General features: G+C 35.9%; 1 protein-coding gene across 2 annotated transcripts in view; it reads left to right on the forward strand.

Moving 5' to 3' along the window:
- The window catches only part of GRID1 (glutamate ionotropic receptor delta type subunit 1), a 602,942-nt gene that overhangs the window by 377,908 nt on the left and 203,154 nt on the right, over nt 1-21,880 (forward strand). For both annotated transcript variants that reach the window (XM_048944232.1, XM_048944231.1), the window contains exon 5: nt 12,504-12,557. In XM_048944232.1, coding sequence (XP_048800189.1) covers nt 12,504-12,557 — 54 coding nt within the window. The remainder of the gene's footprint in view (nt 1-12,503; nt 12,558-21,880) is intronic.

Here is a 21,880-nt window from a genome sequence, read left to right on the forward strand (position 1 = left end):
TGCTGTAATTTCCAACCTGAAAAAGGGTGTAATACTACTACAATATATATATTTTTTTCTCTTGTCCATGCTTGTGAAAACTCACCCTATATCATCATCTTGGAATTCATCAGCTTAGAACTCATGCTAACCTCATTTGAAAACTACACATGTTGGCTTTGGGTCTTTTTTTGTTTTACTTTGTGGGTTGTTTTTTTTTTTTCTTCCTAGAATTCTGATTGTCAAGGCTGAGATTTCTTTGCTTATATTTAACGTGTATTTGTTTGTAATAGATATTTTCTGTAAGGATGTGTTAAATTAGTTACTTTACTCAGTCATTTGCACTGTTTCTTAAAATAAGCTTCTAAATCTATCAATTCTGGAGGATTTGAAGCAGTTCCTAAAACAGAAGATTCTGGGGGATGAAATCTTGTTGCCATTGGCTTGAATGGAGCTAGTATTGATACTATATTACATTATTATTTCATGAACCATATGGTTTATAAGAAATATCTTTTCTTTTTTGTAAGCCAAGTTCTTCATAGCTGAAGTAATCAGTCTTTTTTCAGACCTAAATTCAGAAAATAGCAACAGTCAAGCTTTAGTAAATAATAAATATTATGGCAGACAGTTATCAGAATGGTAAAGGATTGCTGTTTTTTATGCTTAATACTGTATAAAATGAGAACACCTTAATCTTTTAAAAACAATTTGGATTTGGAAAAACAAATCGCATCAAAGCTGACAAGTTCCAAGCTTTCCAAGACCCAGGAGGTGCAATTTGAAACCTGTGATATATTAAGTCTTGAATGTCTGAGTTCCTAAGAGAATCACAAACTCAAAATTAACTCTTCCAGCTCTACTGTAGTCTCTAATGCATAAAGTGTGTATTTTGTACCCATATCAGAAAACCTGGAACAACCAACCTGCTGGTTGGTTTCTGCACTACCTCAGAGTTGTAAGATGAGGAATGAGCTCCTGGATTACTTGCTCCTATCCCCCTGAGAACAGAGGCCACAGTGAAAAGTGTGTGTGTGTGTATATATATGTGTGTGTGTATATATATACACGCATATTCCATAATTGCTTTTATAAATTGATTATGCCCTCTTGAAATTGAGTTGGCTATATTTTGACCTGCTACTATTGTTCTTGAAGTGAATTCAGATCCTCACCATAATACTTAAAAATCTTTCTCAGTCAAGACATATCGGATCCTATTTGTCTCTATTCTTTTTTCCAGCATATCCAAGTGAACTTAGCAATTGTGATGGTGTTTTTCCTCCTGAGGTACTTAAAATAGTACTTGAAATACAGCTAGCTTATTCTCTTACTGTTCTGCTCTTAAGTATACTATTCAAACTTAAGCTCAACTTCCATGCCACTACTTACTGCAGGAACCTCCCTAGTGTTATTAATACTTTCTTGCTCCACCGACACTTCAGCTGATACATCCTAGGGTCAACCTGTTTGTGAGAGCACAAATTGGTAGAGTGGAGAATAAACCTCTAATAAGCCTCTTGTGTATTCCCAAGTGGTGAAATCTCAAGTAATACCAATGCTGTGGTTGTGTTTTTTTTTTGTTGTTGTTGTTGTTGTTTTTTACTATTCTCTGAGTGTGTGACCTTATTTTTCACACTATTTCACTGCAGTTACGTTATCTGGATTGAGAAGTCATCATGTGTTTAAACATTCTTTAAGTACCTCTGCGTTTATCATACTTTTTATTTTTCTCAGGCAGCTAGGACTGTTTCCTTCAACAGTATTTTTCAGAATCACTGCTGATAATATCAAACAAACATTTAGAGATCTCAGGTTTAAAAGGAGTATCTGCTGAGAAAATGGGCTAATGTAAAGTTTAGAATCTGAGCATAGCTGAGGAAATTTGGAATTACTTCAAGGTCCTCCGTTACAAAGCTAGCAATCTGGGCTGTTCTTAGCTTCATGATCACGCTATCTAACAGGAACACTATAACGCACTTTATTTTTCTGTGATGCATAGGCTGCTTTCACTAGCTTTCTTACTTGTATGGATGGGATAATGGAAACAAGTAGTTAAGGATGCTATATCACAAGTAAAATATACTCTGATTTAAAAATAAATAAATAAATACAAGATTCACTTTTTTTCCCTCTGGATTTGTACATCATAATTTGAACACAAATCTGTTTCGTCTAGATTTTACCTCAGAAACAATGAGGAGAAAATTACAGTTGTTAAAATGCTAAAGGTGGTTTGTTTTCAATAACAGAATGGAGGAATAATCTGTTATGAATGCTCTTTTCCCTGGAGTTGGAAGATAAGCTTTTGCTCCAGACAGTGTAGAGAAGTTCATTCTCAGAAACCCATTTGTTTACAACTGTGCAAACACTGGGCAAGCTTCTGTAAGACAAAGTGGAAATTGCTTCAAAGGTTGGAGTATGTATTCTTAATTTACTTTACTTCCTTGGATAACTGTTTGCAAGCATTTAGGAAAAGTAAATATGTTTTTTAGTCAAATCTGTTCAAGTCACGCTATTGTGTATGGATATGTGTGTGTGTGTGTATATATATGTTACTGTATATAACATCCTTGCTGTCAAAGATTTGCCAGCTGATAAAGACTGGCAGCAATGAAGTGGCAGCCACATGGGCTCAAATGCATCTCTACGAGATTTGAGAAAGTGTGAATGCAAAACATCGAGCGTTATGACTTAAATAAGTGTACAAATATTCACCATTTGGAAGAGAAATCTGTAAAGGAAGCTGAACTAATCAGTGTCTACCTCTCAGCCATGTGTGCTATGTAGACAGAGCTGAGGGACTGTTGTTTTTGCTTACCTGTTTGCAAAGCATTACATTTGTATTAAGATGGTGTAAAGGGAAAGTTAGCTCTTCCATTATTTCTCACCAAGGGTTTCTTTCCTCCTAGTGCAGACAGAGTTATCAGTTGATCAGTACATAGGAGCCTCATGCAGTATAAAAAAAGACAATTCTTTCTTGCTGGCAGACCTGATTAGTAACTCTTCTCTTGTTAAAGGTGATCTTTCTCTTCTTTAGTGCTCGCACAGCCTGTGGCACTGTTTGTGCATGTGGAACGGGCTATAACTGACAAGAAGGTCTTTGCATCTGTAAAGATTTTACTTTATTTATGTATTTATTTTGCAATTTAAAATAGGAGCGCTGCAGGCAGAAAAGGACTGGTTTGAAAGTGATTATGTTTGAGGCTGAGGCAAGAGTCTTGTTGTCATCTCTTCTTTAAAATCAGGCAGTATTTATAAGCAATTTAAAGAGAAGTGATGTTCTATATCTGAGCAGCTAAATAAAGTGGGTAATGGACAGGGTTCCCTTTGATGTGGATGTAGTTTTCCAAGTTTGTGGAGTTTACAAAGAGTGTAACCTCTGTAAAATGCCTGCCTTGAATTACGATTGGCAGTGTTATGAAAGAGGCTATAAACCATCATTAAAACCCTAAATTCATGAAAATCAAAGAGATTTTCTGACCCTGTAGTTGATACCTCAAGTTTAGAGTTTGTGCCATGTTGCATGATGTTGGGAACTTTAGCTACCATGCTGCCACAAGATGAAGTATACTTTTAAAAGAGGGAATTAAGAATGTAAACTTTGCCCGTTTTCTGCTGGGTGTATGTTAGAAAGCTTAGAAGTTTGCATCTCTTTAATGACATGGTTACCATCTGCTGTTTAAATCTACAAAAAAGTCATGTTCTTTGCATCGTATATGTGCAAGCTGAAGTTTGGAGCTTAAGCTATTCTGAGTAGAGCAATGAGTATGCTGAGTATGGGAGTGGTGGTATACATTGAAATGTATTAGCACTGGCTGTGGAATGGATGCTTGTTTTTAAAATACAGAGCAATCACCTATGCTGATACATCATTTGCAAAGGATCTGTCCCTGATGAACAATTTTCAAGCTTTTTCAGTTGAAAATGAAGTCTAGTCAACTCCATGTAGGTGTTTCAAACAAGAAGAAAACTTAAAACGCTGAAGTGTTTTAGGTGAGTTCATGGGGGATGGGGAATACAAAAGCAAACAGAAAGTGAAATGCTGACGAGTTGAATTTGTTCTTTGCAGTTTGACCTTTTCAGGAATACCTTTGTTAACAAAACATTAGAAAAATTTCTCTAGAAAAATGAGGCTTTTTAAAATAGAAGATAGATGTAACAAATCTGTTAAGAAAGAAATTCAGTATCTAAGTGAGGAAAAGTTAAATCTTTTTTAAGAAGATTGCAGAGCGTCTTCAAAGTCAGCTCAGCGCGAGAATTTGGTAATGTTTAAAGTACAAGATTTTGGAGAGGTTATATTCTGTAGTTAACATTAGATTTATGTCTTTACAGAAATATTGCTTCCTGACAGCTCTGCAATTATCTGGTGTCACCACTGTGCCAAACAGTTAAATGGTCAATGGTTAACAAGTTTATAAGTAGCATTTGACGCTTGAGCTTTGAAAAGTAAATTCTTACTGAATGCTATTGGACATATACAGTATACCATATACAGTATTTTACTTCCATGTATGATTCAGTAGAAAATGCCGTAAATGGAATGCAAGAGAGATTGAATATAAGCATTACTTATAAAAAGTGAATAAGATTAAGCAGAAACCCAAGGTATTAGATTTAAGTGATTAAAATAATAGGCAATGTCATCTTTATTGCAGTAGTTAAGAAGGAACACAGCCATGTAAGCAGGAGATGTTGCGGTGCGTAGTTTCTCCTCTTTTCCTTGTCCCTTTCCCTTTTCTTCATTGTTCTTCTTGATTAAGATTAAACTTCTGGGTAGCTTTCTTCAGTATATGTGTATATATACTGAGTGTACATATAATTTTACCACCTATGACATATGCAACAGGAAACTAGTGTGATTTTCAGTTATATTATTAGTATATTTCCATTTAGGTTATTATCAAGTTATAATGTACAAAATGTCATGTACATCCTCTAATCAGCATTCATATACTGTAGAAGTGTGTACTAAAAGCAGGGGAAGGTCCGGCTCAAGTTTACTCCTGTTTGCATGACATGTCTTATTAGGAACTGGAAACGGTTCTCCCAGTTGTCAGAGTGCAGGATGAAGTAATATATGCAGTTAGTGATCAAGAAACATGGATGTTAAAGTGCCATTATGCCTGTGGCTCTTGAATCCCTTCTACATAGTTAATATGAACTAGATCTCTGAATTGATGGCTCCTGTTGTATTATATGGAAAATAACTGTACCGTTGATGTGAGGTGGTGATCACTGGAAGATACGTACTCAGCTTGCTAGGTGTTTTTTATCAGTGTGCACATTCCTAGGAAGATCTTCAGTAAAGGAAGAGTATTGAATTTTAACAAAACTTTTCAATGGAAGAACAAACTCTTCATGAAGAATTTCAGTGAGAAAGGGTCAGGCTCAGTGAATTTTCTTATTTGAAAAAATATGTCATAGAGCCTTTTCAAATTACCATTTAACATTTAGAGAAGGAAGAATTTCATATTTGTTTGAAATGACATTTAAAAAATTTAATTAACCTGTATTAAAAAGAAAAATGTAAACATACATTCCTAACACAGTTTATTGGAAGTGAGATCTTTTCTTTTCAAAATTCAGAGTCCAGGTTGTCTCACTCTCATGCTTTTGAGTATGGATGTAATACTATGGTGTGGAAAGCTTACTAATGGCAGTACTACCATTAGCTTTAAAGACTGTCGGTTTGGAGTCTTCTTCACAACATTATAAATATTGTAAGTAGATTAGACTTGTCTGATGTTTTTCTTCACATTTAAAAAAATATTATGGCTATTAATGCTTACTTTATTTTTAATTTATTAAGCTTTATAGAAGTTGTGTTGCTCTGGAAACACTGAGCAAAGAGATACTTAAAATGAAAAGCAAAGAAACTTTGTAATGAATTGCAGGAATCTCAGTTACTCTGAGATTTTGTTCGTCTGTGAAGCTTTATTCCCAATGCAAATGAGTCCTGAACGTGAACAACTGTTTTATTAGATAGGGGTTTCTAAATATAAATTGAGTATCCAAGGGATACTCCTGAGCCCACCTGCTCTGCCGTAATGAACTTTCCCATATCTTCTGTCTTGACTTACTTATATCCAGGTACATAGCTTCTTAGATAAACACTTTGCACTTTGATAATATGGAATGAATTACTGACAGGTGTATTCCATTACCAACTTGGTTGTGTCTTCTTTGGAATATAAGCCAGTTATCTGATACCTAGGTTTTTGGGTGTCTTTTTTTCCATCTAAACTAAGAAGAAACATTTTTTGAAATGTAAGTCTGTCTCCTGCTAACAAAAGTCTGCAACTGGAGATAGACTTGTCTCAGAATTACAAAGTAGATTTCAAAATGGTCCTGAAAAATTTGCCTTTTTCTTTTTGTGAGAGGAATAGTAGTAATAAAACACTCCACTTAAATCCTTCCTCCAAGGATGTGAAGAGAAAATATAAAAGCTGCTTTTGGAAGCAGGTCGCTGACTTTAGCCTTGCTTGGGACAATAGGAGCTGGAAACAGTTTTCTTTTGAAACCTATTCAGTGACAAATGTAAAATAAGCAGGTAATAAATTGTAAGGGTAGTGAATGATATCTTTTAAAACATTTGCAAAGAGCTGAGATTTAGACATGATTACTTCCATGAGCTCTTCTTTACTTATTGTTTCATTATGAATAATAAATACATTAACAACAAAGAAAAGTTTATCAGTCATTGTCCTACTGGTCACTTCAGAAATACAAAGAAGGAAAAAATGACATAGGCCCTCAGATGAGCCAGTACTTTGTGATATTTGCCAATGATGAAGCTTTCTCTCTTTTTTTTTTTTTTTCCCCCATGTATTCCATATTAACAAACCTGACCCTGGGCATTTCTTAGTCTCTTCACTCACAGTTCTCATCCCAGAAAAGGACATGGGTCCCCAGCTGTGACTCTCTGCAGATCTATGTTACAGGTCTCCAGTCTCTCTCTGGCTGTAAACATCCCAAAGGCTGCCTGTTGGCAATCTGCCCAACTGGCAGGGGGCCTGCAAGGTGGAAAGCAGCTGCACAGTAGGAGTTTGTGAAGGAACCTAATTGCTGGTGTTGGGCATCACAGAACTGAATGTCAGCACCTAACAGGCTTTGATACTAGTGGCAGTTGATTCTCCATGGAAAGAGTTAGGAGTTGAATACTCAACTAGTCATGGTGGAACCATTCCACAAGGGTCTGGAGGCAAAAACCTGTGAAGCATGACTGAGGTCCCTTGACATATTCAGCCTAGAGAGGAGTAGAATGATGGGAGAGCTAATTGTGCCCTGCTCATGAGGGGGAGTGGAAGGTCAGATGCTGATCTCCTTTCTCTGATGACCAGTGGTAGTGCTTGAGAGAATGGCAACAGGGGAGGTTCAGGTTGGATATCAGGAAGAATGTGATCTGGTGCCAGAACAGACTTCCCAGGACAGTGGTCATGGCACCAAGCTTGCCAGAATTCAAGATTCTGGGCAGTATTCTCAGTCATGGGGTCTGATTTTTTTGGGTGGTGCTTGTTTGGAGCCAGTAGTTGGATTCAGTGATTTATATGGTACCCTCCCAACTTGAGATAGTCTATTTCCTGTTCTATCTGTCAGTGCTCCTAAGCTAGATTCTCTGTGTTGCAGGTGTATCTGCACTCTACTTCTAGCTGTAATTAGTATTAAAACTCTGCTTTTGTTTTTCTTATAGTGTGCCTCTTAGGACACTTTCCAAATGATTTTACAACTGTGAACTCACCACTTCTCACTTGATTTTTATTTTTTTATTTTTTTTCCCTGGAAAGCTGTAATGCTCTTTAACCCCACCATTACAGTGAAAGAATGAACAATATCCTTTTCTGTTTTGATATCCTTCCTGGCAAAACACACTGCTTCTTTTCTGTCACAAATTTCAGAGTGACAGCCCTTCCTTCTGGAACTGTAGAAACAACAGGACCATTTGTTTGCCATCTTCAGCTGTTGCTGAAACATGATTTTTCCTCTCTCTATTTGGACACTCATCTGCTTCTCGCCCTCTAGGTTGTATCTGGACAATCATCCCCATGCTCCCTTTTACAAAACCAGCTCTTTACTCTCAATGCTAAGGTGCTGACCCTGGCAAAGCAGCCAGATACTTTAGAATATATCCATCCCTGTCGCTGTCTGCTTGGAAATGTTCTTGGTTTCAGATTTTTGGAGAAGATCAGGAATGGATTGCATCTGGTTTGCTTGTTTTGTTTTCTGCAGAATGGCTTTCTTTCTGAACGTTGTTGTATTTGTTGCAAACCTTCCTCGCTTCTCTCTAATTCTACAATTAATGAGCAGAGTTGCTTCCTTTATAAAGCAATGTAAATATTTGTTCTCCATTAATATTTTGAATAAAATAGATGGATTTTAGCAATGTATTATTTCAATTTGTAAATTTAAAAATAAAACTGTCTACATGAAAATATCATTGACCATTTTTATGAACAATATATTTTTAACACTGGTTATAATTTCTCAGCAGAAAACACTAGCAATAGAAAGGAAATAGGAAAAAACAGAAGATCAAAAGACAAAAACTGAGATTTCAGATCCTGTTTTAACAGTCTTTTATGTTCACTGCTCTCTTTCCCCTCTTCCCAGTCTGGCAGAGTTCTGCTAGTATCTTTTATATGTTGTCACAAATAGTTGTTCATCAGCTGAGTTTTAAATCTTTGAGTTTAGGTTCTGTATTTTAACATCTGGTTGTTGAAATGCGGCCAGGGAGGAACAAGGATGTGTAGTCTCTCAACACATCTTTTTTCCAGACTTGTGGAAGCTACTTACTAGTCTATATGGATGTACTTTAATTTCCAATGTACTGTTTATCTCATAAGCAGATTAGAAATGTTGTGAGGCATTATTCTCAGACTCTCTACATAGGCAGTATATAAAGAAATAGCTGTTTTTGTATATATATTAGTATGCTTTTCACCAAAGAACCCATATTTTAGCAATTAATCCTGCTACAATCTATTTCAGAGGTTTTCCTCAGCTGCAGCAATGAGAGATTCCTAGCCTGCTTTCTTTAATGAAGGATGCATTTATGAAATAGGCTGTGATAGGATGTTTTGTAGAGAATTCTGAATGGTTTGAGCCAAAAGCTTAAGCAAATGACAAGATGTTGAACATCTTGAATATTTAAATTCTAATTAAAAAGGGATGACTATAATCTCCCCAGTGTAGATACTTTTTCATTTTTGACGAACAAGAAACTACACAAATTACAAACATACATAATATATATTTATTTGGAGAATTCTGAAGGAATTTGTGTATGATATCATAGGTGTCTAAGAGCTCTCTTTAATTTCCTTGGGCCTCTGGCAGTGAGTGCACCTCCAATATACCAGTGCTATTGAAAGGCTGAAATTTTCATGATCTCTTTCAGCTGTTCCTTTTAGGATATTGAAGGGGTTTTTTAGGGCAACTCTGTAAATGTGGCTCAAAATTTGAAACATAAGTTTTTTTCCTCCTCTCAGTGTGTCTGGTTTTAGAGTACTGCTTCATGGGATACGGCACAACTCTAAACAGAAGATATTTATAGACTTTAAACTTGCCTACCTCTGGTTTTGTTTCTAGATGCAGTTATGTTTCTAAATGTTTCAGGCTTCTAGAGTGAAGAGCCATTGACTTTTGCACGGGATGCTGAATGGACTAGCACTCTTCTGGCTAAAGATAAACTCTGAGCATCCTAAATTGAGTCAATCTCTTTTAAAAACCTTGGCACAGATACGTGAACCCAGAAGAATGAGTTAGAATCATTCATTTGAAGTTCCCTGGCTATTTCAGCACCTCCGACTTAATATTTATTCATACAAATTGCTCACTATTGCAGGTATCTCACAAAACGTAGCCAATGCAATAACTCTGCACCTGAGCATTATTTAGTTCTGCTTTGCTAATTTTGGCAGCACTTTGTTTTTCCTCTGTACATTACCACACTGGGCTGTTTTGGCTATGTCTGAAGAACATGTTAGAGGGAGGAATAAGCAGAAAATCTACAAGTTTTGTTAATATTAGCTTTCATAGCTACAATTCTTCACTTAAGGGGTCAGTTTAATTTTCTTGCCAATTTAAAAGAAATGCTAAGTAGGCAATTAACCGAAGGAGACAATTTTTTTCACTGCATACTGAAGAGAGGATTATCTTGTCTCTAGCAGTTCTCATCTATTTTGACACCAGGGATAGTTACATTCCCCATCATGCTGTTTATGATGCTGATGAGAAATAATGTGTCCTGTCTGTGATGATTTTTCTCCTTTGACTTTTTGATTTTTTTTTTTTTTTTTTTTTTTTCTTTAAGGATTTTTGTCTTTTTAAAGGAGTACTTCACCTTGTGGACATGAGAAATAAATTGAGATCCGTGTATTGTCCACTGTTTTTTCTCTTGTTTATGTAGATTGAATAACAAGTTTTAAAACACTGTTACTTAAGTAATTTACGTGTATTTTTTTAACACAATATTAATGAAAAGTGACATTAAAAATGTTGATGTTGGCTACTTAGCCAGCTTTTGTTTTGTTTTCTTGCTAGGATCAGGTATTCCCATTGTCTATATTAAGGACAGATAACTTGTCATTGCATTTCAGCCTTGTAAATCATGGGCGTTTATGCTCAGCCAGTCATCTGGAGTCATTGTCATAAAAGAAGGTGCATCATCCCTGCATCTGATGCAAAATATCTGAGAGGCTTATTATGCAAATGTGTTTGGAGAGGAGGGTGGTTGATGCTGTTCCTTCCCAGCCCAGCCACAGTCTATAGAGCCTCTCACTATCAGTGCAGTTGTTTTTGAAGCCACAAAGAGCAATCATGGCGCCGAAATTATCCAGGTTAAAAAGCAGTTACTTAAAAGGATTTTGTTCATTTGTGTTTGTCTTTTTTAACTAGGAACATTACAGTGATTCATAGGGCAATTTATAACATGGTGTAAGAATGTCTGCCCAATAAATAGGATCGTATTGGCATTGAAGAAGAAATGCAGTGACATAAACTGGTTTTCTGTAATGAACTGCCTCCTGAAATACAAGTGTGTGCTGGGACTCATTTTATTAGGTGAGCTGAATCCACGCTAGTTGTTTAACTATGTGTTAAGCAGGACATTAGCAATATCATAATCACTGTAGTGTACACCTCTTGATCCTTGATATAGTTTTATGAGACTACAGAATAACTTACCTCTGTTAAACAAAGGGGGCAATTAGAAACTTCCACGTACATTACCAAATCTTTCCACCAAGATCCTCATTACTGGTAGTGACAATTGTGCTGGTGGTCTTTTCTGGTTTTACCTTCGTAGTGAACCACGAGGGCTATCTGTTGGCTGATAAATATCCTGTGTGACGAGATGAACTCTTTCTCCTCATAGTATGAAATCATTATCTAAGTCCATACCAGGAAGCTGGAAAAACTGTCCATGCAAATCATAACTTTCTCTTGGGTCTTGCTTAAATGTGAAGAGAGGATGACTCATATGAGTGTCTCTTGAGTGTCTCAGAGTGGTGGTTTTAATTAAATAGGTTAACTAAAGTTAAATGAACAGTTGTAATAAGGCAGAAGTAATATATTTGGGAGGCGTGTTTAGAAGAAAGCAAGCCTATGGGATTATTATGTACAGGTCTCTCTGAAAGTAATGTGTGAAAGTAATTGCTTATTTCTCTCCATGAGAAACAACAATAGCTACAATACCTATGAAGAGCACTTTCTGATAGATCAAATTCTCAGCTACAATGCAGTCTTTTTCAACACAGTCACAACCTTTAGCTATGTGTTTTTCCAGTAATGAACAAGAGCCTGCATGCTACACTTGTATAAATCTGCACCAGTGGAGGTGAGCCACTGTTGCTTCAGTTGAAATGCACCACCCACCACCTCTCTCTGCTCTCATCTGCTGTTTGGTCTCCATAAATGTTCAGCAAACATCAGAATGTCAGTGGGTACCACTTTTCCGCATTGAGGAATCAGTGGCACTCCTTCATACACCCTTCCGTGTCAAACGCCGTTCTTTCGGGCTGCCCCTCTGCTGCTATCTGTCATATGGCAACAAGAAGTAATGGAATACTGGTAGGAAGTTTCAACCTCTACTGCCATACCACCAATGTCCACCTCTGATATCATGGCCAAAGGAATAAAATAGGAGGCATTACTTTCAAAGCAGCTCTCATAAATACAAGCATACCACATATGTCCTGAGCAATTATTCATTACAGGATCCCTTATCACGCTGACATACCACCATGTTGCAATATGCCTTCAGGCTACATTTATAGATTATCTTAATGGTACATGGGACTTTGGGTGCAGTAGTCAGAGAAATGTGACTGCAACTGATAAAGTACCTCTCAATCAAGTAGCAACGGAAGAATTGGAAAGTACTGTGCTGAAACAATGCCAGTGGAAAATAAAGTATTCAGAATAAGATGTGACAGTACCTTACACTGTAAATTCTCTTTGGAATATACTTCATGTTTTATTTATTTTTATTATTTATTTTTCTTTTTCTTTTTTTTTTTTTTTAGGCTGTGGAAACCAACCTTGCATCAAAAGATAGTCACTGGGTCTATGTAAACGAGGTAAGAAAGTGAAGAGACAACCTAGCTTCGTATGTTTACTCATCACCATCCTTTGTTTTCTGTGCATCAGACTGAGCATACTCTTACCGTTTTTGCTTCTTGAATGGTACAAAGGCAAACTCTATGGTGTTGTGTCTCGCATGCCTTATTGAATTGATACAAGTTGCATATGAAAAATCAAAATAAAGCTTTCAAATATGTTATTTTTACTTTCATGTTGATCCTGCCCCATTACCTACTTAGTAACCAAAGAATATCTCAAAATAAACCTTGAATAAATACTTCTGTATCTGCTGGAATCTCACCTTTCTCACCTATGAACAACTGTGCTCGGATGTCAGGAGAGGAAAGAGTGAAGCCTTAGCTTGTTAAGAGAATGCATTTGCATGACATGCTGGCTTTCTGTAGAGCAGAATTTTGTTGGTGTTCTGGTTAAGTTCCAGGATAGCACAGATCTAAAATGAGAGATTTTCTCTCTGCAGCAAATGGTATCCTGTCCTGCTACTATGTTTGTTTATTTTAGATTTAATACCATGATGCCCTAATGGGAATGAGTGCAGAGTTGTATTTAGAAAGCCTGAGAAAGCTTCAAGTCTTGTACCATATATAATTATTTACAAATCACTTATTGTTCAAACTAAATTGCATTGTTTTATATGCTTTTGCTTTCAATAATGATTTGTTCGAGGGTATCATAATATCTAAGTAAAAAGATCTGCGTTCAGTTTTATTTTTATATTTTGAATGCATAACCTTTAATTTAATATCCAATTCCTTTGTTTAATATCTCATTCCTTTCTTTTTACACCTAGCTAATAATTTTGAATAGAATACTTTTAATAGTAACTGTGAATTGTGTGGTATTAGAAAGCGCTGTAATTAAATATGAGGGTGAGGAGAGTGTGAAATCTCTGCTTATAAAGGCTTTATAAATTCTTCCTAAGCCATGTTACATTTATGTACTTCCTGATTTGTTAGCTGCATTAATGACCCACTACAAAATACCAGCAAGATGCCCATAGAGTCAGTGTTTATATTCACATAAAGATAACAGTGTGTATTTTCCTAAACGTTGACTGAGAAGGGAGTCTTTGTGAATTTGCTATTTCTGCTCTTCAGGTGTTAAAACTTACTTCATGACGCCTGAATCTATAATACCACAAATAAAAACCTTCAGCACTCATGCATAAACATGTGCTTACACGCACACACGTGTGTCATACAAGATGTCTGCTCTTATTTTGAGAACTTTTATGTTTTCCCCTAATGACTGGATATGGAAGCTGTGGTAGCAAAATGCAGATCTAAACTAAAAACTAATTCTAAGCTAAAAAGGGAATTTCCTTGCAACTTAAAGTATGGGGAACTTGTTACTGCAAATAGACTTATAAATAAACTTTAGTCAAAAATATTAGTGCACATACTTACTAATGTCTTCAGAATGCAATTAAATTCAAACAAAATTTGAGAAGTACTTAAACTTTGTGAAGCTTCAGCAGGTTGCCCCAGGGGGTTGTGGATGCCCCATCCCTGCAGGCGTTCAAGGCCAGGCTGGATGTGGCTCTGGGCAGCCTGGTCTGTGGCTGGCAGCCCTGCACATAGCAGGGGGATTGAAACCAGATGATCGTTGTGGTCCAGGCCATTCTAGGATTCTTTAGAGAAAATTTGCAAATATTTTATGAAGTGTTGATCTTTGTGTGCTTAGAGCTACTGCTAGAAGAAAAAGATATATCCATATAGATGTTTAAGTATTATGGATGGATTCTTTAGGGCCTGTTTCTTACTTAACTGTTTATGTTCCCCAATGCCAGCAAGAAGACAAACTGATTATGCTTTCCACATGCATGTTTCCAGCTAGTATCAATGGGAACTCTGTGGATATTTGATGGAAAACAAGCTGTTCCTTTGCTGGATGTTGATGGGCACTGTAATTTGCAGAATTTAATAAATTTTTAATTCCCAACAGCCAAATGAGCTTTTTTTGATGCAGTTCTGCATGTGTAGCAAACCGGGTACAATTTCTGTAAAATAGTGCTAATACTGAGCTACTCTTTTTTTTTTTTTTTTTTTTTTTCCTCTCCCAGGCAGATTGAAGATCTGTTCACCTGTTTACCCTGTGGTCTGTGTGACTTAATCATCCCATTGCAGGGAAGGGGAGAGGTGTAGGGCCAATTGACCCAAAGGGGCAGTAATAGGAAGAGAACACAGTGACAGTTGTTTCTGCTGACAGTTCCTTCTATAAAGTGTGTGGGATTCTAGCAAATAGGTTCCTTAAGCTGTTCTCATTTCAGGGAGCCATTGAAGGGCTTAGTACTGAATATACATAGACTACCAAGGCTCATCCAATTTGCTGCATTGGACTTATCTGGCTATAGTTAAAATGGCTTTAAAGTACAGTACTATTTCTACAAGAAATCAATTATTAAATCTTATTTGAGTTAAATCTACTTTTTTTTTTTTTCTACATTGATAATGAAATATTTGTGGGTTTTTGGGTTTCTTTTTGTAAGTTTTTGACTTATGTATTTTTTTTAAGTGAATTTCTTTCCCACGTGCAGGAATAGGAGTTAAATTTGAGAGTTTCAACTTATCCCTTCATTTTTTTGTTGGGAAAGCAATACCAATGAGCTAATGTAAAACTGTATGCCTGTTAAGCTTATTATATTTCAGATGAACAAACGTGGGCTGTGTTGGGGTTATACACAAACTGTATTACTCTGCTGCTAAGGGTTTGCATTTTTAGTTTCCAATGACTTAAATTTCTGTGCTGACTTACCCATTCAGTTTGGAGTGCCACTGGTGGTACAAAAGGACTCAGTCACCTCTTTTAAAAAAAAAAAAAAAAAAAAAAAAAAAAAAGCTGATGGGTTGGAAGGCTGCAACCTTATATGGCAGTCTTTCTGGATAGGAGAATACATAGGGATGTCTTTGCAGGCTGTATGCTCCTTCTGTGTCCTCTTTCAAGTCATTATTTGTCCTTCTCCTCATCTTCTACTATGTCTTAAGAACCTTGCTTGTCTTAAAAATAAATGTTTGTGAAATATGTCTGATTTTCTTCAGATGTTTCATGTTTCGGACTTGCAGAGCTCTTGAAAGTAGTGGAGATTGGAGGGGGAAAAAATGTATTTCTAACCACCTCTGTGTTTTATATTTGTTTTATCCTCTTTACATTTATTTGTGCAGGGAATCATTTAGTATTTCTAGACTTAGGTAGTGCTTGTGTCTGAATTCTATGTTAAACATGCTTTTAGCTTTTCAGAAACCCTAATGTATGTGACTTTAAAAAAAATAAATAAAAAAAATCCTTGCACAAGCAAACACCACTTGAGAACAGCAACTTGTCCAAAAACTTTGATTACTGGCAGTTGTCCATAATTATCAATTCTGACCTGCAGTAAATTGTTAGAACAAATCCAGTATTTTGGATGTATCTTTGCTATTTATCACCTGATATGTTGGTAGAGTGACCTGCTGGCTTTGATGGGTGCATGCTATTGCTTCTTGTGGCATGAGTGTGTGACACAGTTATAGATGCTCTCTGACCTTACCTCCTCCTTTTCAGGGTGTTTATTTTCCATCTTTTTTCTTGTTTTCTTTTTCTATTTTTCTTATATTTCTTTTTCTTTGGTGCCTGACTTCAAGCATTTCTGCTGGTTACTCCTGATGTTTTTTATTCTCCCTTCCTCTTTTTTGGCACATTCAGAGAAAATGCTGTGTGTTGCCTAGGGCATATGTCTGTGGGAGAAACACAGGAGCAATACGTGAAACTGAATTTGTATGTGGCTGTACAAGGAACAGTGCTCTAGGAGTCTGCATCTGCTTTTTTTGTTAGCAGTAGTAGGTCTAGGGGTATAAATACCATTAGAAGCCATGTTTCTCATTCTGTGGGACGTTTTGTGGTTTGGAAACTTTCTTCGTTGCAAGCAGGGGAGAGAAAAAATAAAGACTGCATACAAAATAAATTCTTCTGCAAAATTGAGCATTGATTAAAAAAAAATTGTTAGATACAGTATTTTGTTTCCATACATCAATAAATTTATTTGTGATTCCAGATTTTTTCTTTCATGCATAATATATCATATTATATTATATCATAATATATCATATTATATTATTATATTTTTTAATATTAATTATATATTATATAATAATCATACATAAATTCATTATTTTTATATATAAACCAGTTCAATTCACAAAGCAGTCAACCATTCTTTACTTGAGTGGCTACTGAATGTAACTGTTAAATAAAAAGAGTTGTTTCACCAAATCCTTTCTTTCATTTCTATTTCAACAAATTTTCATCGCTGGTCAGAATTTTGAATTGGGAATAATTGTTTCAGTGTCCAAACTACACGTCCCAGTAGTATGTACACACACCTCAGCCCTGAACCTGAGGAGTGGTGAGAATCAGTCTGGTTGAGTAGCTGTGTGTAAATACAGAGAGATACACTGGAAAAGACCTTTGTGTATCTTTGATAGAAATGCCCAAAGGACAAGAAATGGTAACAGTGGTGGATTTTAATTTCTCTGGTAGCTGAAAAAAGCAGTGTTAGGGCACACTTTCTTGCTATGGATGTTGTTATCCCTACACGTGTAAAATGTTAAGGTTCAGATTTTGTTTAGGCTAAGGAAGAATGCATTAGGAATATCAAGTCAGAAAATAATTATTGTGGATCTGATTGTGAGATGGTAGCATGCACTTAAGAAGAGGAAGATGTGAGAATAGGATTAATGGAGTTCAATGAAGAGATTCTATAACTTCAGAAGTTTAGGGAGCTAGTAAAGCTCTTAAAAAGATAGAACAAGGAAAATAGTATGGCAAAAGCACTGTAGAGTTCTCTGAGGACATAAGATACTGTAGTTCAATGGGGATATTTTTACAGATCTTGAAATCAAAGGGAGGGATTCCACTAAAAAGAAGAGGGGAAAAAATGATGGGCAACTAGGGAGGAATGCAAAGGCATAACAGAAAAATGATTTGCTGAGGTGTGAACTGACTCATAAGAAGCGATATGAAAAGGTTGGATGTAGTAGAAGGTAAAGTGTTAGGTGACTTCTAAGGAGAAGGCAAGTGAGTTTCTAGTATTTTCACTGACTTACTTGAATCTGCATTATAGAAAGTATTAATTATTACCATACTGTTACAAAAACGTATTTTAGTCCAGTTTATTTAGGCAGTACACTAGATGAAATTCAGTATAGTGCTGAGTACTTTGGCTGCAAAATAACTGTTGAGCATCTGCTGGAGTAACTTCCAGTTGTCACGGTTTATCAACAGAATATGAATCAATACTGCTGTGGTTTAGTTATCAGTAATCTTACAACAGATGTATCCAGTAGTACAAAAGACGCAATTATTTTGTACTGCTTGACATGAACTTGGACTTGTTGGAACTACGTTGGAAGTTTGGAGCAAGACACTGTAAAACAAAGAAGGATGACAGAACAATTTTGAAAACTGGGGGGAGACCACCTAGCATGGTGAAAGCTCGTAAGAATATGACTGATGAGGAAAGATTGAAAGAATTACATTGAGCTCCTGTGAAAATGATGAGTTGAAGCAAATGTATGGTGGTAAGATGCACACAATTACAAGAAGAATACATTTACCCTGTAAAGATAAAGGAAATACAATTTAATCTTTAGCAATAGAAATTAAATTGGGTATTGGGAAATAGTTTATGATCTAAATACATCATAATGAATAGGTGCATCTTCCTGAGTTACCTTTTTCTGTCTCAATCATATTTCTGTCTTGTTCTGCTGTTGTTTTTATTATTATTATTTTTTTTTTTTTGCATCCTGCTCACATTGAGTGCTAAATATTTTCAGATCTCAATTTGGAAAGACAAATACAACTATATTATGAACACTACTGGATGTTACTTTTCAGATCTGCACCTTCTGTTCTAGGTTCTTTCAAATGCCATATTGCAATATGTGTGTGACAGTGCCAATTTATACAAATAATCATTGCTTATACTTCTGATCAGAAAGTTTATTCAATACCTTTGGTGACAGATATGAAATTTATGGGAACTATGTCACGTATTTTATTTGCAGTCAGCATGAAACTCTGTCCTTCCCATTTGCTACTGAGCAAGCCATAGTGATTGCATTTGATTACATTCTGTTAACCAGGTGCAAGTTTGGAATAGCTCCAATGACTTGACTTGGCCAGGAATGAATCTTTTATATTTAGATTACAGTTGTTTAAAATGTATATATTTTACTTGTTATTACTTTTGATGGGAAGATGCATGTTAATGAATTGCTGACACTTTCAGTGCTTTAAAAATAAATCTAATTATAAGGTGTAAAAATAAGTTGGAAGACCAAAGGTTAGAAATTCCACTTGACTACAGTTTTCATTTTCTGATTTCCCATTTAATTTGTTTTTGCTGGTCCAGATTAATCATTGTCAGATCAGATGCAAAGGAGTCTTTTTTACATTCCACAGACTATAAACTATGTGGAATGAATGCCACGTGGAATAGCAAATGCTGAAATTCACACAATATTCACTTGTAAATTCTCAAAGTATTGGTGAGGGAATGGTGGGGAGAACTGTGGAAATGACAGTGGTTTCTTTCTATGTAAATTATTATGTTATTTGATGGAACTCTATTGAAAAGGAATGTACTGGGGTGAAAATTCTTCTTGATAATCAACAATCCATGTGGTTAACTGTCATGGCTTTTTCCTCAGAGGAAAAGGAAAAGGGAGGATTTCTTTCTAATATAGCAAAGTTTTGTTACTTTGCAAAAAGCCTATATTGCATTCTTCTGTTGTATTTTTTTCTGTGAACTGTTGTGAAGGTGCCAGAATGAAACTTTGTAAAGGAAAAAGGAATCTTACTATTGATGGTCCTGGCAGATTCATTAGCGCAGTTCTCAGTGTTTGTGTGTGTTCCTGGGGGCTTACACATGGGATGGCTGTATGTTTGATTCAAGATATAGTTTAATGCTGTGCAGAGTAGCTTGACTCTGCACTTCAGTATGGGGTCATTTCTTTGTCACTAAGAAAAAAAGTAGGTCCTATTGTTTGTCACATTTAAATGAAACGGAAATCAACCAAACAGGCTACTCTGCAGAACCGTAAGATGGATAGTAGAAAGGTAGGATTCTAAATCCATAGGAATGCTAAGTATTCAGTTGTTAAAAGATTGATGAAATTCTTCAGCTGCGAAATAAAAGTGAAGTCTCAGGAGAAGTTGCTTCTGGATGTTTGCTGTTTTCAGTCCAAAAAAAGTTTGAAATGGAAAATAATTGAGGCTGTGAGTATAGGCAAACCACTAAAGCAGTTGTATACTGTAAAGTACTTGGATAAACACTTCCCATCTGTGGTAGTATATTTGTTAGAGAAAGCCCTCAGAGTTGAGAAGAGAGAAGTGAAGAAGCTTTATAATTTCTACAGGAGTAGTAGTAAAAGCAACTGAAAACAAGACAACAGTACAGGTTATATCAGTGGCAAGAAGTCATATACAAGAAGTTGAAGTGCTAAGGGACTTGGAGAACTCCAAGCTGTGTTGAGATGATGTTATCCAGAAGGTTTGGTTAACTGCATTACTTGAATGTGAGTCAAATTTTAGACAAGTCTTCCTTTCCAGGCTGATGACAAATTTCAAATGATGCTGGTGGTGCTGCCAGCGGTGGAATTTCTAGAGCTTCAACAGATAAAGAAAAATTTCTCAAACTCAAGCCATGTGATAATTCAGAACCAAGTACAGAGAAAAGTTTCTATTTTATTTATGCTTTTTTCCCTTTGCCTTCAGAGCATTCACTCGAAACATGTTTCCTCTTTAGTGGACTCTATATCAGTTCTCTATTCTGTAAGAGGCAGTTTGTTATATGAGAAATGAGAAAGTGTTCCATTGTTTCTGCCCTGGTGCGATGTATTTCGTTCTTTCTGTTTCTACCCTGCAGCTCCATCATTTCTGCCAATAGTTATCTTTTCTTTTTTCCATGTAATATGTTCAGTATATCCATAGCTACTCATCCCTTTGGCTTATCAAATCAAATGTCTTCTCAGCCACTATCAAGGCACTTCTTCCAGAGGAAAATAACGACATAGAGATCTCTATAAAATATTTTCAAAGGTTGAGAAGGAGCAGAAAATAGGATAGCAATTATCAAATAAAGTGTCTCTCAACAAATTACTTTACCTCTCTTTTCTCCAAGGGTATCAGGTAATAAGACATTAGATAATGCATGATGAACAGTGTTTCCTAATGCAGAGCTTGTAGAGTAATCTTGCAGAAACTTCTGACTGCAGAAGAAAAATCCCAAATGGATGCAGTGTTTATTTTCCACTTCCCTTTGAAAAAATCTTTCTCCTTTTGGCTAGAAATGCCTATGTAATACCCCTTGAGTAGTCAACAGTCAGATCCACAGCTATTTAGAAACTGTTATGGCTCCATTTTTATTTGGGTAGAACCAGGACAATGTGGAGTTCTTCTCAATATTTCTCTACATGCAGAATTTCTAAAAGATTTTTGGAAAAAACAGTCTATACAGTTCTGTTTGTATGTATTATAATAATAATAAGTCTAATATGGTTCCCTCTGCCAAGTTTGCTTGAACAAAGCAGAATTTTTGTGATACTTCAGAAATAAAAGTAGGGCAAGCATTCTATGATATGCATAATCATTTGAAATTACAGAAAAATGTATAGATTTACAAAACTTGACCAAAATACTAGAAAGACTCTTTTTAAATAATCTAGCAGATGACACATTTCAGTTCAAAGCTTAGTAATTCACATGTCTAAATTTATTCCAATTTTATTCCAAGTAAATCTATATTTGTAACTTGCTGACAAATCTTTTTTCTTTCCTTTTGAATACTGTCTTTGACACTGTAGAAAAAACTGCATATTTAGCATTTTTTATATGTATGTGTGTGTGTTTGAAACTGGATTTCATATGCACCTGCATTCTGTTCTAAGTAGCTTTTAAGGTTCGGAATTGACCTAATTCAGATGCTGTTGAATTACACTGAAACAGTCAAGGAGCAAGATTAGATGAGTATGTCATTATGAGTTCTCATCAGTGAAGTCTACATTAAAATCAATGTCGAGTTGTTTGTTTTTGTTCTGTTCTGGTTAACTATCATTTTTCATGCTTTTACTCATGCACTGATTATAATCTGAGAAAGATGCTCACTGTGGAGTCTTTGAAAATAGAAATAGACCTATAGGAAATTTTATTGGCATCAGGTGAAAGGAAGAGGTTGTGGGAGAAGAGCAAAGATAGAAATTGAACAGGCAGTCATGTAGACCTCTATTAGAATGTTTTCTGTGGCATGAAAAAGTATCCTTTC

This window comes from Lagopus muta, chromosome 5 (assembly GCF_023343835.1).
Source record: "Lagopus muta isolate bLagMut1 chromosome 5, bLagMut1 primary, whole genome shotgun sequence".
NCBI lineage: Eukaryota > Metazoa > Chordata > Aves > Galliformes > Phasianidae > Lagopus > Lagopus muta.